Below are 17,382 nucleotides of genomic sequence, written 5' to 3'. Positions count from 1 at the left end.
CACACAAACACCACTGAACGATGGGACCAGTCCAGGGTATAGATGGACTCCTGAATGGACACTACCAAAGGAAGGCGAGGGTAGCACTGCTTGATAGCTTGTAGGCTGCTCAAGGAGTCAGTACACAGATGAAACGACTCCCCAGGATATGAACAGATGTGCTCAAGAGCAGGAGGTGTAGCTACCAGCCCTGCAGTGAATACACTGCATCCATCAGGCACATATAACTGGTGAGCAATTGTGCACGTCAGATCTGCAATGTTGGGACTCTGGCCTCCACCACGACACTGGTCACCGGACTCATTCTAAAAGCTCCCATCGCTAGGCGATCGCCACAGTGGTGCACTGGGCAGAGCGCATGCAATGCTGAGGGCGCCACCGAACCATAAACCAGACTCCCATAGTCAAGGCACAATTGAACAAGGGCTCTGTAGAGCTGCAGCAGAGTAGAGCGATCTGCAATCCAGTTGGTGCTGCTCAGGCAGTGGAGGGCATTGAGGTGCTGCCACCACTTCTGCTTAAGCTGACGAAGGTGAGGTACCCAAATCAATCGGACATCGAAAACCAGTCCTAAGAATCGATATGTCTCCATTACAGTGAGTGGGTCATCATGAAGGTAAAGTTTTGGTTCCAGATGAATGGTACGATGCCGACAGAAGTACATGACACACGACTTAGTGGCCGAAAACTAGAATCCATGGGCAAGAGACCATGACTGCACCTTGTGGATGGCTCCCTGTAGGTGCCATTCAGCAACACCAGTACTGGTGGAGCAGTACGAAATGCAGAAGTTGTCTGCATACAGAGAGAGTGAGATAGACAGCCCTACAGCTGCTGCTAGTCCATCAACGGCCACTAAAAATAGTGTTACACTCAATACAGAGCCCTGTGGGAGCCCATTCTCCTGAATATGGGAGGAACTATTGGAGGCACCAACTTGGACACTGGAAGTACGGAGTGACAGGAAATTCTGGATAAAAATTGGGACTCTGAGACCCCACTCGTATAATGTGGCAAGGATATGACGTCGCCAGGTGGTGTCATACACTTTGCGTAGATCAAAAAAAAAGGCAGCAACCAGGTCTGGGCATCTGGAAAAGGCTGTTCAGATGGCAGACTCAAGAGTCACAAGATTATCAGTGGTAGAGCGACCCTGGCAGAAGCCACCCTGACATGAAGACATATGTTCCAGCAGCTTACAAAGAACTTTGGTGAGGCTGATGGGCTGATAGCTATCCACATCAAGGAGGTTTATATCGGATTTGAGCACTGGGATGATGGTGCTCTCCTGCCATTGTGATGAAAAGACGCCATCACACCAGATCCTGTTGGAGATGACAAGGAAATGGTACTTGTAGTCAGACGAAAGATGTTTAATCATCTGACTGTGAATCCGATCTGGCCCAGGAGCTGTGTTGGGGCAATGTGCAAGGGCACTGAGGAGCTCCCACTCCGTAAATGGGGTGTTGTAAGGTTCACTGTGGCAAGTAGTGAACAAGAGGACTTCCCTTTCCATCCACCATTTGAGGGTGTGACAGGCTGGGGGATAGTTCTCCGATGCAGAGACTCGAGCACAGTGCTCAGGAAACTGCTTGGCAATCACATTTGCATTGCTACATAGCACACCATTGATGGTAACGCCAGGGACAACTGTTGGGGTCTGGTACCCAAAAAGACGTCTGACCTTGGTCCATACTCGGGAAGATGACGTATGGCATCCATTCCTCGACACATACCTCTCCCGACACTCTTGTTTCCATCATTTTATAAGCTGGTACACACGGGCACATAGCTGCTTAAAGGCTATCAGATGCTCTAGGGAAGTTCGTCGACACACTGTAATTGCCTCAGCGGCTTCTGGTGACCACCAAGCGACTGTCTTTCACTGGGGCCAACCTAAAGAGCGAGGGATTGCGTTTTCTGCTGCAAAAACGATCGTGGTAGTGACCTGCTCAACCATGGGTGGTTGGTTGGTTGGTTTGAGGGATAAAGGGACCAAACTACAGGGTCATCAGTCCCTTGTGTAGTGTAACACTGCACTACAATACTTTATACATTACATATGATTGTACAATACATGCAGAAGCCTACTACAACAAGCTCTAAGCAGGTAAGCAGGCAGCGTGTTACACAGGAAAAATTTTTAAATGTCTCTCTTAAATTGTGTATGAGCTTGACAAGTTATGCCACATTATGCCTATTGCATTGTTTGGTTCTGAAACTGCATTACTGATATGTGTCATACTGGTACATTACAAAAATATGTCTACTACAGGAGGAATGAGGATCTAAAGTAACACTATCATGTATAAACTATACCACTGCTAGCAATGCATAGCTATCTTAGTCTTTTGGTGCTCTTGAAGTAGTTTTGGTCCTTATAAAACTCAGATAAGAGACAAGATGGAACAAAATGGAATTCTGAAATCATAAGAACTGAAAATGAAGTGATCAAAAAAGGACATTGGTAGACTCATATGGCCTCCACTGATACACACTACTTTATTAATTATCTTATGTTGCACTGGTATGCAAGAAGTTGGTATTTACAATATACCTAATAAAACTCAATGGCTTCAGCTTAAAATTTTATAATGAAAATTATAGAAAGCTAATCATCTCTTCTTATTTTCCCTTTCCTTATGTTATTAGTTTAAAATTGCTCCTCTCACACTTGACAAGACTTTCAGTCTGAAATCTGAAATTTATATTTAGTTTTTAAGGAGAATAACATGCAAATCCTATTCGACAGGGACAGTAAGATATGAAAATAAAAAGAAACAACATTAATAAATTTTGAACATTCAATTTATTTAGAATTTTTTTTTTCTTATAAAGCCACATTAATCTTCTACATACCTTTGGACAATTGGGACTTCTTGAGGTCTTTATAAGCTGCGTATCTCCAATATAATTTTTCAGCAGTTTCTCCCACAACTCAGTACTGTAATAGGAGTGAGACCATACTAAGCTGCTGGTTCCCCAAATAGGATTTTGAGTAAAGATTTCTGTACTTAGTTCTTTATACAGTGTGGATACTTCGTCTAATGGTTTTCTTTGGGCACCTAAAATCAACAAAAAGCCATTAATAACTGTAGAAGCAAGTGCAAAAACACATCAAAAAGTCTTATCTTGTATACATACCAACAACACAAGCTAGTATAGCACCTGTACTGACACCACAGACGAAGTCAAACAATTCATATACACTTTTCCCAGTAAGTTCTTCCAGTTTCTTGAGCATCTCTATCACAACAACACCTCTGAAAAAAGGGGTACAAGATCATTAGTGGGGCTTCAATTATGTCATGTATAAAAGTAATCTTTCCATCTCTGACATAAATGGGTGCATATAAACCTGTAATAACTATAATCATTTATGTTATTTGTTGAAAATGGAGACAATGAACTGTTGGCTGTGTGAAATACAGGTTAATTCATACAAAAAAAGCAACCAGAGCAAGCACCTACAGTTAACAATGCGCTGTTAGCAGTTTCAAACTGACAGGTTCATCATTACATGGTAGTTAAATGTGTACAGCCTTCTGAAGACCAACCCATCAGTTTGAAACAGGTAAAAGTACTATTTGTTCTTAATAACTAACATTATTAACTGTGGCTTGTTGTTTTCAGATTTTTGAGAATTAGCCTGTACAATTATTTATTTATAAAACAGTCAAAGAAGGGCACAGTGAGCCAAGAAGAACAGCAAACTAAGCATAGGACACCTGGTGTCAGATATAATACTAGTTATAAAAATAATTTCTTCATAGGCTTTCAGAATGGTAAAACATAATACAAACTGTTAAAATACAAAAAACCTAAAGACAAAGAAAAAAAACCACTACTCAACTGCACTGGAAGGAGAAACTGGAAGTCATCAAACAAAAATATAGCTCGAAAAAACAATCAAATTTTCTATACAATATACTGCATCCAATGAGATGCCACAAGAAATCTGAAGTGAGGATAAAGTAAAAAAAAAAAACAGTCCTGATAGTGAAAAAATAATGGTACATCACTTAGAATATTGGAAAGTATTACTGTTTCATCCACGAAAAATCAGAATCCATATTTGAGACCATGCTTGACACACAGACTGACTCTGCAGAAAATTTCCAGATGTAAGAATGTCTCATCATAATGCAAAAGTAGAATTGCTGACACACTCAGCACAATGTGAAAAAATTCATTGAGCCCTTTGCCAGGCACTTTATTGTGAATAGCACAGTAATCACATAGATGTAATGAGCATCCTCAAAGATGGAAGATATGTGGTGGAATTATTACAAAAGAGCAAGAAATTTTGAATTGAAGTTACAAATTAAGATAACTTGACACCATCATTGTAAGTGATTACAGTAATCTGTAGTTCAATTGATACTGATAACAGTTTCTGTCAAGTCTAACCTGCAACATTCACATGTTATTCTTTTAATTCTTTTGTCTTCTTTTTTCCAAAATTTGAAGTGTCAGTACATGATAGGTATATTTGATTGCACATGATTAGTTAAAACTGTATGCTGGTACAGGATTCAAACCCAGATCTCTAAATTTTGGTGGCAATGCACTACCAATTACACAAATCATGCATTCTCAGAAACGAGCAGTTGTTTTTCGGGTACTGTCTTACGTGATTAGGGGGTCTCATTTCATTTAAATAGATAACAAGGAATATATTACATTAATAATACTACCTCATTTAAGAAATATGGTCTGCACTCCACTTGCAAACTCAGCTGAAGGAAATTGCGATACTGTGCAGGTACTTAAGACCATTCATTATTAGACAACTGAAATTCAAATTTTGCAAGTTTTGGCTCTTGACTGAGTTTTGATAAAATTCATAGTGTAGTGGTAGACCACATGAAGTCCTTAAACAGAGACGGGCATAGTTCATATAGATTTCTGTCTACATAATGATTTCAATAAATACACTATTCAAGAAATTTTATCCATAAATAAATTGTTGGCGGAAAAAAGGTTTTTCTATCTCTGTGACTACAAATAATTATTTGTTATTTATTGTTCATAACTTAACTAGTAAATAAAGTAGAATACCACCACATTTTCTTCCTTAACTTGAAAAGAACTGGGTCACATACAACCAGTTTTTGTTCCTGCAATTCAGTGTAGTTTCTGTTTGATGCTTTATTAAGGCTTTGTAAGGAAGTGTGCATTGGTAGCTTAGTGGATAATTTCTTGGCTAATAAGTTAATGGCCTGGGTTCAATACCATCCCCCATTGGTTTCGGGATTTTTTTCTGTCACTTACCACTTCTTTCCCCTCTAACAATGGGGAAAATGTTCCTTTATAGGTTCCCCCGTAACCGGCTGGGTAAGTCAGTTCTGAGCTTTCAGGAAGGCAATGTCATACCAACTCCAACAGAACATGCCAAATAAAGCACTGCAGTGTTCAAATCAACCTTTGGGTCAGGCACAGCTTTATTTGCTTTACAGCATAACAAACATAATGTAACAACCCTTCACGGTGACTAAACAGTTCACACTACCAGTGCAATCCAATTCAACTGACACTGCTCTTGCCAATGCTTTCATCTCTCCCTCTCCTGCTAGGTAGGTAAAGATGAGAACGCGCCAACAAACTCTGATCTGCAATACCTACCTCAATTGCATGAAGATTGCTAACATTACCAAATATGGTTGTCTCATTGATACAATTACACAACTATCTTGTATTTGTAGTGCTATAAAATGAGGAAACAAAGTAAGGACTAAGTATTTGCTAGTTACTACCGCCAACATGCTTTAAATTTAACTTCTCCTAAAACAGTATTAGCCAAAGTTGATTGCAAACCTACACGAAAATGTCACAATTTGTGGAATACTTTTGGGTGTTCAAACTCATCCAAGATAGTTAAAATTATGTAAGGACTAACTCAGAGTAAGCTCTGTGCTGCAAGCCTTAATACTTTCTTGATCCGACAAAAATCTGTGTAATTACGTAAGGCTTTGTGACTGATAAATTTCATAAGAGACACTGAATCTGACTACATACTGCAGCATACAGGCAACTTTCTATTAAGAAAGAGTCAACTGATGATTTGTGGACTTTTTTTGCCTTTCTACACCAAATGGTTTCAGCAGAAACTTATCCACAATTTCAAAACCAGTAGTTCACCTATATCACTCTCCATTATCAAGGGGAGGTTTACAATAAGCTACAGACACATAACAGCCAAAGAAATCTCAAAGAACTCAGGTGAAGCTTTTCAAATTAGGTTCTGACAGGAAAAGAAAATGAATTTTTCGATTCTGTATGGGATTTGGGATATGAAACTGATATGGAGTCACTACAAAGTCATTCACCAAAAATTTTTACCAAATAAGATTATAAAATTTAAAGTCTTATACCTTTATGCTGAAATAAAGGCTACCTCTTTTGTATGTGAAGAATGTATTTTTCTATATGCCTAAATCAAAAGTATTCCAAAATCAAATAAACTTTCTGCCAATAAATTACCAAAAATTGGAGAAATAAATGCCATTGAATTTCAAATTCGTTTATTAATCTTAACGCATTTTGTTTATAGATGGCCAACAAATGTTTTTATTATCAGAAATGAATAATATTTCAAATAAATATTTTTATCTTAATTCATGTACAATAATTTTTATCTGTCTTTGTTACTCATCATTCGAATAACTTTTGTCCAACTCTGTCCATAAGATTGTTGAGATGATGGACATCTGATACAAACAAATACCGGATGATCAAAAAGTATAAATTTGAAAACTGACTAAATCACAGAATAATGTAGACAGAGAGGTACAAATTGACACACATGCTTGGAATGACATGGAGTTTTATTAGAACCACAAAAACATAAAAGTACAAAAAATGTCCGACAGATGGCACTTCGTCTGATCAAAATAGCAATATTAGCATAACAAAGTAAGACAAAGCAAAGATGATGATGTGTACAGGAAATGCTCAATATGTCCACCATCATTCCTCAACAATAGCTGTAGTCGAGGAATAATGTTGTGAACAGCACTGTAAAGCATGTCCGGAGTTATGGAGAGGCATTGGCGTCGGATGTTGTCTTTCAACATCCCTAGAGAGGTCAACCGATCACGATACACTTGTGACTTCAGGTAACCCCAAAGTCAATAATCACATGGATTGAAGTCCGGGGACATGGGCGGCCAAGCATGACGAAAGTGGTGGCTGAGCACACAATCATCACCAAATGACACGTGCAAGAGATCTTTCACGCATCTGGCAATATGGGGTGGAGCACCATCCTGCATAAACATTGTACATTCCAGCAGGTGTTTATCAGCCAGGCTGGGGATGATGCGATTCTGTAACATATCGGCATACCTCTCACTCGTCACGGTAGCAGTTACAAAACAAAAATCACGCATTTCCTTAAATAAAAAAGCCCCGATAATGGCAGATGTGGTAAATCTAACCCATACTGTGACTTTCTCATCGTGCAATGAAGTTTCCATGACAGTTCTAGGATTTTCTATAGCCCAAATTCTGCAGTTGTGGGAGTTGACAGACCCTCTGAGCATTAAATGAGCTTCATCGGTCCACAATACATTACTCAACCAATCATTTTCTTCCACCATCTTTTGAAACGCCCACTCCACAAATGCCCTCCGCTTCACTAAATCGCCAGGTAACAGTTCATGATGCCGATGGATTTTGTACGGATAGCATCGGAGGGTATGCATAAGTGCCAACCAAACAGTAGTGTATGGAATCCTGGTGCGAAGTGCAACTGCACGAGCACTGACTTCCGTGTGCATAGATGAACCCACTACAGTCTCCATTTCTTCCCGAACTGTCTCAGCAGCCTTGTGCTCAGTCGGCCACTATGGGGTCTAGCGTCTAAACAACCCGTGGCTTCGAACTTTGAAATCATTCTCGCCACAGCTGCATTTGTCAGTGGACCTTTACCTGTTTGAATACCCTTCCTATGGCGATAGAATTGTAATGCTGAACTAGCACATTCCCCATTCTGATAATACAGCTTCACTAAAAGTGTCTTTTCAGGCAACGTAAACATGCTGCAACTGCTGGCGCATCTGATTCTCTCTTTCATTGCAGCTCCTTTTATACATGCGCAGTCACTGACGTTTTGCTGTCCAGCGCCATCTGTCAGACATTTTGTGAACTTTGTTTTTTGTTTGTTTCTAATAAAACACCATGTCATTCCAAGCATGTGTGTCGATTTTTACCTTTCTATCTACATTATTCAGTGGTTTATTAAGTTTTCAAATTTATACTGACTTTTTGATCACCCGGTACACAATATTCTGCATGTAGTTTAGTGCCAGAGAAGCAAGAGAGGCATCATGTCTGATAACTCTAGATAAAATGCACTCAAGGAATGATATACTAAAAATTTGTTTGAAACAACTGAAGCAAAATCAGCAGTGTTTTTAGTATTACATGACTGCAGGTGAAATGTGGATCCATCATTATAACTCTGAAACAAAATTTCTGTAAAGCAGTGAGCGGGGAGAGGCAATGGAGCACAAAAAAAAAGTAAATAAATAAATAAATAAATAAATAAAAAAATGCAAAAACCATTTTGTCAATTGAAAATGTGACGGTGAAAATTTTTTGAAACTCATAGTGTATCATCTTGTTGACTATTTCTAAAATGTCAACATAGTCAGTGGCTCTTATTATGCAAAATTGACAGAATGAAGCAGAAACTATGAACATTAATTATCATGAAAGAGCTCATCCAATAGAATGATGCACCTGATCAGAAACTGACCATTGATATGGTAAATGTTCAAGAGGTGACCTTGAAATGTTTCCCCCATTTAGTCTAAACTCCAGGTCAACAAACTGCAGCATGTAGACAGTGTATGCAGTTTACGTGTACTGCACTTTACACACATATTTCAGTTTGCTTCCCCCCTCCCCTACCACCCCCCCCCCCCCTCTTCAAGACAAACCTGTTCATGGTAAAATTTACAAATTTCATAAACTGTACCAACTTACAAATTTCATAAACTGTACCAACTTACAAATTTCATAAACTGTACCAACTTACAAATTTCATAAACTGTATCAACTTACAAATTTCATAAACTGTACCAACTTACAAATTTCATAAACTGTACCAACTTAACAAATTTCATAAACTGTACCAACTATAATAGATGTATGCATACAAATGTTGAACGATTCATGGCACACGGTGGCAATGACTTGTCACAGTTGGCCAGTAGGTCTCAATTACACTCCACCAGAGAAAGGAGAAGTTATATTGCAACTCGCTAGTGGTCAGGTGTTCCACTTCAAAATATTTAGTAGATGTTGAGCACCGTGTACACAAATATAAATTGAAAACTGTTTCTGTTTCAAGAGAAGAGAACAGACACAAAAATGCAAATGGCAGATAAAGTTCTTGCCACAAGTGACTCGCCAATTCTATACGCAGGGACAGTGTCATATCTGTTATGAAACAATATAAACTAAGACTTAGTTCCATGTTTGCTGCTATTTTGCTATACAAAATACATAATTACAGTGAAGTGTGGGCAGCATAAAACAACTCTACAAGAACTTTCAGAACACACTATAGTTGTCACACACTAACATATGAAAGTCACTAATGACACAAACATCCTATTTGTGCGGCTCCAGTCCAAGAAATTTGATTCTTTATATATAAATCACACCGAATTTCATAAATATCCTTCTCTTGGTGACAAAAGTACAAGAAATATATAGCAAATGTGTGAAAACTTTACCTTATACCTCCACCGTCGATTGATAAAATCCTGATTCCTCGACCAGGTGGTGGATCAACATAGCCCAAAATTGAAAGAGCTTCACGAACTGTGGCAAGCGTGTTTTCATCTCTAGTTTGTGCACGAAGACGTAACAGGGTTCCAATACCTCCTTCCTAAGTAAAATATATATTTTTTAGATGTCATAGAAATAGAAGACACTTCATAAAGTTTGCTGTTTATACAAAATTACTGTTATACTATTCCTTTGGAAGTACTACATTTCCAAGTATTAAGCAGCTGAAGGGCAGATTGGTGGTTAAGCAGAGGTCTAGTCTGCAAATGCACAAGTTTTGGGTTTAATCTTTTGTCGGTCGCTGTATATTTTTCCTACTACATAATACTTTATCTCTGGTAAAGATTTGTATGTGTGACATGAGCTGAGTCACACTATGGTACATAGTTCACATTAAACTGTAGGTCCCCCTATAACTGGCTGGGTACATCAGTTTAAAAGTCAAGGGATAGAAAGAGCATACTAACTCCAATAGGACCTTGTTTAATGACAAACTGCAGTGTTCAAACCAACCTTTTGGTTATGCTGAAAATTTATAGCCTAGATCATCTATAATGCAATACTATTCTAGAAAGTGTTACGAAAACAGTTTGTGTGTGTGTGTGTGTGTGTGTGTGTGTGTGTGTGTGTGTGTGTGTGTGTGTGTGAGAGAGAGAGAGAGAGAGAGAGAGAGAGAGAGAGAGAGAGAGAGAGAGAGAGATATTCTGATGAAGGCGCACTTGGCCAAAATCTTTGTTTGACAGTCTTTTTGTTGTGTCTATCTGCGACTCAGCATCTCCACTATATAGTGAGTAGGAACTTTCCTTTTAATAATATTGTTACATTCCATCCTGGATTTTCCACTGTTCAATATTATTCCAGACGATTCACAAATTACTTGTTCTCTAACAAATAGCTGACAACATTCCTGAACTGAATCCTCACTGACTTAATCTTTTCCAATTAGTGTTATTTGCTTTTGAGTCAGAACGTAACAATCTACATGTAACTTAATTCCCTCCTTCCCTCTCCCCCCCCCCCCCCCCTTTTGTGTGAATGTGGACTTTATTATTTTCACTAAAACGGAAAGTATACAAACATGTAATCTATAAAGCCATCCTGAAGACTGGCTATCCTAACTCTTGACAAATGTTAGTGAAGGAGTAGACTTATGAACAACTTCACACGATCATAGACTACATTATTGAACATGAAATTTCAACAGTCTTAGGTGAACACTATGCTCTTGAGTATTTATAGGCATATAATAATATCTCACATCAACTTATATTAACAACACTAAACATCATGATTGATTTACAAGAAGTTATAAATGGTGTCAAATTCAGCACGATGTTTTATAAAATGTAGTCCTCATGAATTTGTGAAGCCTTCAGTATTGAAGTACAAAAATACACAAATTAGAAAAAAAGAACAGGGAGGAGAGAGAGAGAGAGAGAGAGAGAGAGAGAGAGAGAGAGAGAGAGAGAGAGAGAGAGAGAGAATTACCTTTATAACAAGATGCTTGGCCTCTGGGTACTGATTCAAATGATTCGTCAAATCTTCAAGTCGTTTATGTCTCGATAGCTCACTTTCAGCTGTGCTTATTGATGCAATCACATGTTTCGTTCTAGATCTCAGGCTTGGCTGCAAACAGAATTTGAAATTCTAGTTGAAGCAAATAATTTTCGAAAATGAGAAGCAAAATGTCCCAAAGATATCAATGGAAAAGAATATAAGATACAAAAATAATAAATTACTGTACAGATAGTTAAGAGCTCAGAAGCTTGGAATTATGGGGGCCTGTTTACAAAGTTAGATGGAATATGGTGAACATTGAGAAGGTAGAAAGTAATAAAGTGATGAAAAAGTCACTAAATATTTTTAAATCCAGAAACTCCAATAATTATTTATGTGTGTATGAGTAGTGTATATTCAACAAGGATTCCTGTAAGTCATTTCACACATCCAACAACATTCATTCATGGAACATTAAAACATGTAACCGTTGTAATAAGAAAGGGTATTTAAATTATACAAATGGAAAAATAACAGCTTTTCTCGTAGTATTTGTATATATGTGTATCTCCTTTGTTTTCTCATCCAAACCCCTTTACTATGTCACACGGACAGGGGAAAGGGGGGAGGGGGGAGGGGGAGGGAGTGTTCACTTTTTACTTAATGATTGGGCAGTTATTTACGCCAATTGTACAGGCAAATGCCAGCCTGCGATTTAACCAACAAACAGTATCAAACAAGACAACCTAGATACATGAAGGACAGACAAAACAAAGGAATATAATAATTTAAAGAAAAAGCTGTAGTAAAAAGTATGAGAAACTGAGGCAAAGACAAATGAGCAATTATACAACTTCTTTAATGTTTATCCTTAATGGAGGTGGGGCTAGTACCCTTTCACTTTGAAAATGGGAAACTATGAAATAAAAGAAATGCACAAAGGAAAATACTGGTAAAGATAAAAGAAAGAAAAAGTTAGAATATAGGAATCTGTATGAAATAAGTAGAAAGACAAACATATATGCACACAAATTGTCTTTCTGATAGCAAATATTCAGCCTCCTTTTACAATATCAACGTTAACAAAAACTTCGCAAGGAGGACCATGGCAGCTGGGATAACTTACTAAAGAACACAGCCTCTGTCACAACAACACCCTTTTATCCTCTGTTGTCGTTTTATTATTTTTCCTCTTCCTACTGTTTGCCATTCACTTTGACTTTTCTGCATTTTCCCATTTTCTTTCTGTATGGTATGTTGTCTTCCATATATTTAGTTCTCAAATAGGTTTTAAGAACATGCACACTGTCTGAACCAACTCCCTTGTGCAGCTATTTTGTTATGATCAACATTTCATTTCTTGTTCCACAAAAACTTTTTCGTTTATATTAAACACAATACATTCGTGTCCTAAAACCTCTGTAGTAAATAAACACAGTGTCACAGATTGAAATGAAAGCTTTATCTCTACCTTCCACAGCCAGTAGATACTCTATAAATTGAGCAATTACAGTACACCTCACAAAATGATGTAAAATTTCAGTAGGTTGCAACTTCTCCAGGATGTTTACAGACTCCACAGAAAATCAATTGTCAAGCAACCAAAACTATCAATATAACAAGAAAGGGTGAAAAATAATATGATGGACACACTTTCCAGACACCATGTACACTGAACTGCTGCTCAACCAGTCCCTTATTCTGCTCTAATGAGGCAACGCCCCCCAGCCATGCTCTCGGCAGACTGCTCGTGCAACATCACTTGGCTCGCATCATCGCCTAGCGCATTTCATTGGGGTATTATGTGTGAACAGCATAATTCTTACTATGCATTCATTGTCAGTGATCTGTCACTATTTCTTTGAAAAGAGTAATGCTACTGCATTTTCTGCACTACCTTTTTTTTAAGCTGCTCCCCATGAGGTACTTCTACTGACTACTGATGCCGGATGCCTGGTTCATCCTCCCAGTATCAACAATTGGAATACTGTGTGGAGTGGAATGTAAATAGCACAGCAAAGTGCAGTGCGGGCCAGGAGTACCAGGTGGGTTTATAGCTAGTACACACCCTGCTGTTTTGGCATACCCTTTGCCACGAAGCATGCCACTGAAGTGGGTTTTCCTGTCAGATGAGGCTGAACAAAGGCTGTAAGCCATTCAACGTCTGCCCTGTCCAGAGACTTCAACCCGAACAAGGGCCTTCCTTGATTAAGTGGTATTAATTCATTGAATTTTACTGTATTCATTATCTTTAAGAATAACCAGCCATTAAGGCTCTTCCAAAATATCCCATTATTTGTTGTCACCTTCCTCAATAAGCACACCATTTAGGCACATAGCCCCTTACAAGTATAGGAAGGAACTTAAATCGTACATTCACTGGTGACCTCCTCTATACCAAAATACTGGCTTTTCTTTTTTATTATTCCGATTAGCACACCCCACGTGGTCATGAAATCAGTTCCCATTAGGTCGGCCGGATGCATCCAGCTCGCACCCCCACCCACCCCTTGCCTTCTGCACACCTCCTGCACCCCTCCACACACACACTATCCCTCCACATGCATCACCTCCCCCCTCCCTCCACACATGCCCTGCCTTAACATGCACCACTGCTACTCTCCTGCACCTCTCCCTGGTCCCCTCCACATACACCACACCCCCGCATGCCCTGCTCTTCAGCTATTCACTGCACCCCCAAGAAAAGTTATTACTGTAAACTCAACACTCAAACCATCACTGACAGCTATCCGGTCCCACTCCTCCGCATCTACAAGAATGCTATCTTGGGAGCTACTATCTTTAGTTGAGATAGACTGTGGTAAACCCTACACACAAATCTCAGCTGCCTCAGCGGACATTGAGAAAACAGCCATAATCACACATTTCCATCTGTTCAAGAGTGTATTTATCACATTCAGTGTCCGCAACATTCCATATCTACAATGCCGCAGAAACACAGCAAATTTTGGACAACATCCTCCAGGGAGCACCAAGGTGTTACATATATATCATCTACTCCAGAGACCCTACTGAACATCCAATACCTACGCGAAATATTTTCCTCAACATGGCAAAATGTTTTTTTCTGGGTGAGCGAGGTCAAATGCCTCAGGCACTTAGTCTCTGCTGCCATTTCCCACTCCCTCCTTGAGACAGTACAAGCAGTAGCATACCTTCCACACCTATTACATTCAAAGGCCTCAGAATTTTCATGGTCACGGTCAACTTTTTCCGCTGCCATCTTAAGGACACTGCTGCCAGCCAAGAGTCCCTTATCACAGCACTCAGTAGCGATAAAAACAAAGGCAACAAGCTGGTCAGTTGGCCCCAGGCCATGGTCAAGAGCTTCAGAAAAACAAAACAGGACCTCACCAATGCGGCTCTCTGTTGTCCCCCACCCACCCTAATGGCCCCCTCACAATAGTGGCAGATGTGAGCCACACGGCTGTTGGGGCCATCCTGCAACAATACATGGACAATGTCTGGCAATCGATCACCTTGTTTTGTCCAAGCTATCCGACACACAGCACCGCTGGACCGTATATGACAGCGAGCTGCTCACAGTCCACAAAGCCATCTGCTATTTCCGAGCTTCAGTATAGTATCCATCTTTACGATCTTCACAGACCACTACCCACTGCCCCTTGACAATTTAGGCTACATAGTAACATTGCAGCAGATTGCCTTAGCCGCTCTTGTGTCATCACCCAACCCTTACACTACAATGAGCTGGCCACTGCTCAAAGACGGGGACCCGCACCTAGCTCACACCCTTCAAAATGCAGACTTGGGCCTCAACTTCCAGCTAAAATCCGTCCCCAGTTCTGATCGTAACATCTGGTGTGACATCCTGATGGATCCTTCACAGTCTGACAGTTCCAACGATCTCCTCCACCTTTTCTTTCCTCCTGCCTCCGAAAAACCAGTATTTGACATTGTCCACGGCCTCACACACTCAGGCATCCACACTTCTGCCACTCTCATGAAACAGTGCTTTGTCTTGCCGGTCATCCAATGTGACTGTAGAAACTGGGCCTGGGCCTGGGCCTGCGTCAAATGACAGTGCACAAAGGTTGGACACTGTGTTCACTCCCTCGCGTCCGCCTGCCCCCCCCCCCCCCCCCCCCTCCCCCCACTGTGCTGCACGCATGTTCATCTCAACATTGTTGTTCCACTATCCTCCTCCAATGGATATCGATATCTGCTGGCAACTGTATATCTGACATTTCAGCTGAAACTGTGGCTGCAGCCTTTGTTTGAAACTGGGTGTCCCGTTTTGATTGCCCACGTGTCATCACTAAAGACTGCGTGTGCCCATTCACCTTGGCCCTCTTCCACTCAACTGTCACAAACACTTCATGCAGTGTTGTATCTCCCATTTCATCTTCATCTACATTCTCTTCCATTTGTATAATATTGTCCTCAAGTACATCGCCCTTGTATAGACCCTCTATGTACTCCTTCCATCTTTCTGTTTTCCCTTCTTTGCTTAGAACTGGGTTTCCATCTGAGCTCTTAATATTCATGCAAGTAGTTCTCTTATCTCCAAAGGTCTCTTTAATTTTCCTGTAGGCAGTATCTATCTTACCCCTAGTGAGATAAGCCTCTACATCCTTACATTTGTCCTTTAGCCATCCCTGCTTAGCCATTTTGCACTTCCTGTCGATCTCATTTTTGAGACGTTTGTATTCCTTTTTGCCTGCTTCATTTACTGAATTTTTATATTATCTCCTTTCATCAATTAAATTCAATATCTCTTCTGTTACCCAAGGATTTCTACTAGCCCTCGTCTTTTTACCTACTTGATCCTCTGCTGCCTTCACTATTTCATCCCTCAAAGCTACCCATTCTTCTTCTACTGTATTTCTTTCCCCCATTCCTGTCAATTGTTCCCTTATGCTCTCCCTGAAACTCTGTACAACCTATGGTTCTTTCAGTTTATGCAGGTCCCATCTCCTTAAATTCCCACCTTTTTCCAGTTTCTTCAATTTTAATCTGCAGTTCATAACCAATAGATTGTGGTCAGAGTCCACATCTGCCCCTGGAAATGTCTTACAATTTAAAACCTTGTTCCTAAATCTCTGTCTTACCATTATATAATCTATCTGACACCTTTTAGTATCTCCGAGATTGTTCCATGTATACAACCTTCTTTTATGATTGACCATATAGGATGCAATAGAGAACAATACAGGTCATTTTCCACTGTAGTACAGTATTTTTTGGTACCTGTTAGTCTCAAACTCAAACAATTGTTGAAAATAAATTTCATCAACAAATAAGTGTGCACATCAATCAATAAATAAAATGTGGTTGTAAAAAGTCCTGAATGTTTGAACAAATGCCTTCAAAATATTTGCGTGGGGACGTCATACATAAATTTAGTTATTCTCTTTAGTGTATGGCCTATACAAACAGTTACTCCAAAATATTGCCCCATAGGACATCAAAAAAATGGAAAAACAAAAATACTAACTTCCTGATTTTTATGTTTCTCAGATACCTATAATTCTTTCAGAAAAAGCAGCTGAATCTAAGCAATGTAGCATGGCAGCTAGTAGGGACCTGTAAGGTACTCCAGTGAAAATTGGAAACTGTTACACCCACGCATTTGTACGAGCTGACCAATTACAACTATGACTCACTGACACTGTAGTCACTTCATACAACTTTCTTTGTCATTTTGTGAAGTGCAAAATTTTACACTGTGAACATTTAAAGCAAGTTGCTAACCCTCACACCAGTTAGTTAGTTAGTTAGTTAGTTATAGTACTTGTTCCATGGATCATGAACACGATTCTTTCGTAATGATGTGGAACGTGTCAAAGTACACAAGATTCATTTATCCCAAATAATCATTGTTAGTCTTATATACGGTACAACTGTTAATGCTTACTGTATTTCTTTGGCCTATGTCTAAAAATTCATCTATGGAGTAGAAGGAGTTGTCATTCAGGAATTCCCTTAACTTACTTTTGAATGCCGATTGGTTGTCTGTCAGACTTTTGATATTGTTTGGCAATTGACCAAAAATCTTTGTGGCAGTATAATTCACCCCCTTTTGTGCCAATGTCAAATTCA

The 17,382-nt window shown here is 39.4% G+C and overlaps 1 protein-coding gene across 4 annotated transcripts in view; it reads right to left on the bottom strand.

The window, feature by feature from the left end:
• The window catches only part of LOC126354138 (calcium-independent phospholipase A2-gamma-like), a 59,444-nt gene that overhangs the window by 24,783 nt on the left and 17,279 nt on the right, over nt 1-17,382 (bottom strand). For all 4 annotated transcript variants that reach the window (XM_050003536.1, XM_050003535.1, XM_050003538.1 and 1 more), the window contains exons 3-6: nt 11,290-11,427; nt 9,747-9,901; nt 3,145-3,263; nt 2,860-3,065 (exon numbers count right to left, since the gene is read on the bottom strand). In XM_050003536.1, the coding sequence (XP_049859493.1) occupies nt 2,860-3,065; nt 3,145-3,263; nt 9,747-9,901; nt 11,290-11,427 (618 nt within the window). The remainder of the gene's footprint in view (nt 1-2,859; nt 3,066-3,144; nt 3,264-9,746; nt 9,902-11,289; nt 11,428-17,382) is intronic.

Source organism: Schistocerca gregaria, chromosome 3 (genome assembly GCF_023897955.1).
Source record: "Schistocerca gregaria isolate iqSchGreg1 chromosome 3, iqSchGreg1.2, whole genome shotgun sequence".
Classification (NCBI taxonomy): Eukaryota; Metazoa; Arthropoda; class Insecta; order Orthoptera; family Acrididae; genus Schistocerca; species Schistocerca gregaria.
Note: the sequence above shows the minus strand (reverse complement) of the source record. Positions and strands in the feature narration are given on the sequence as shown.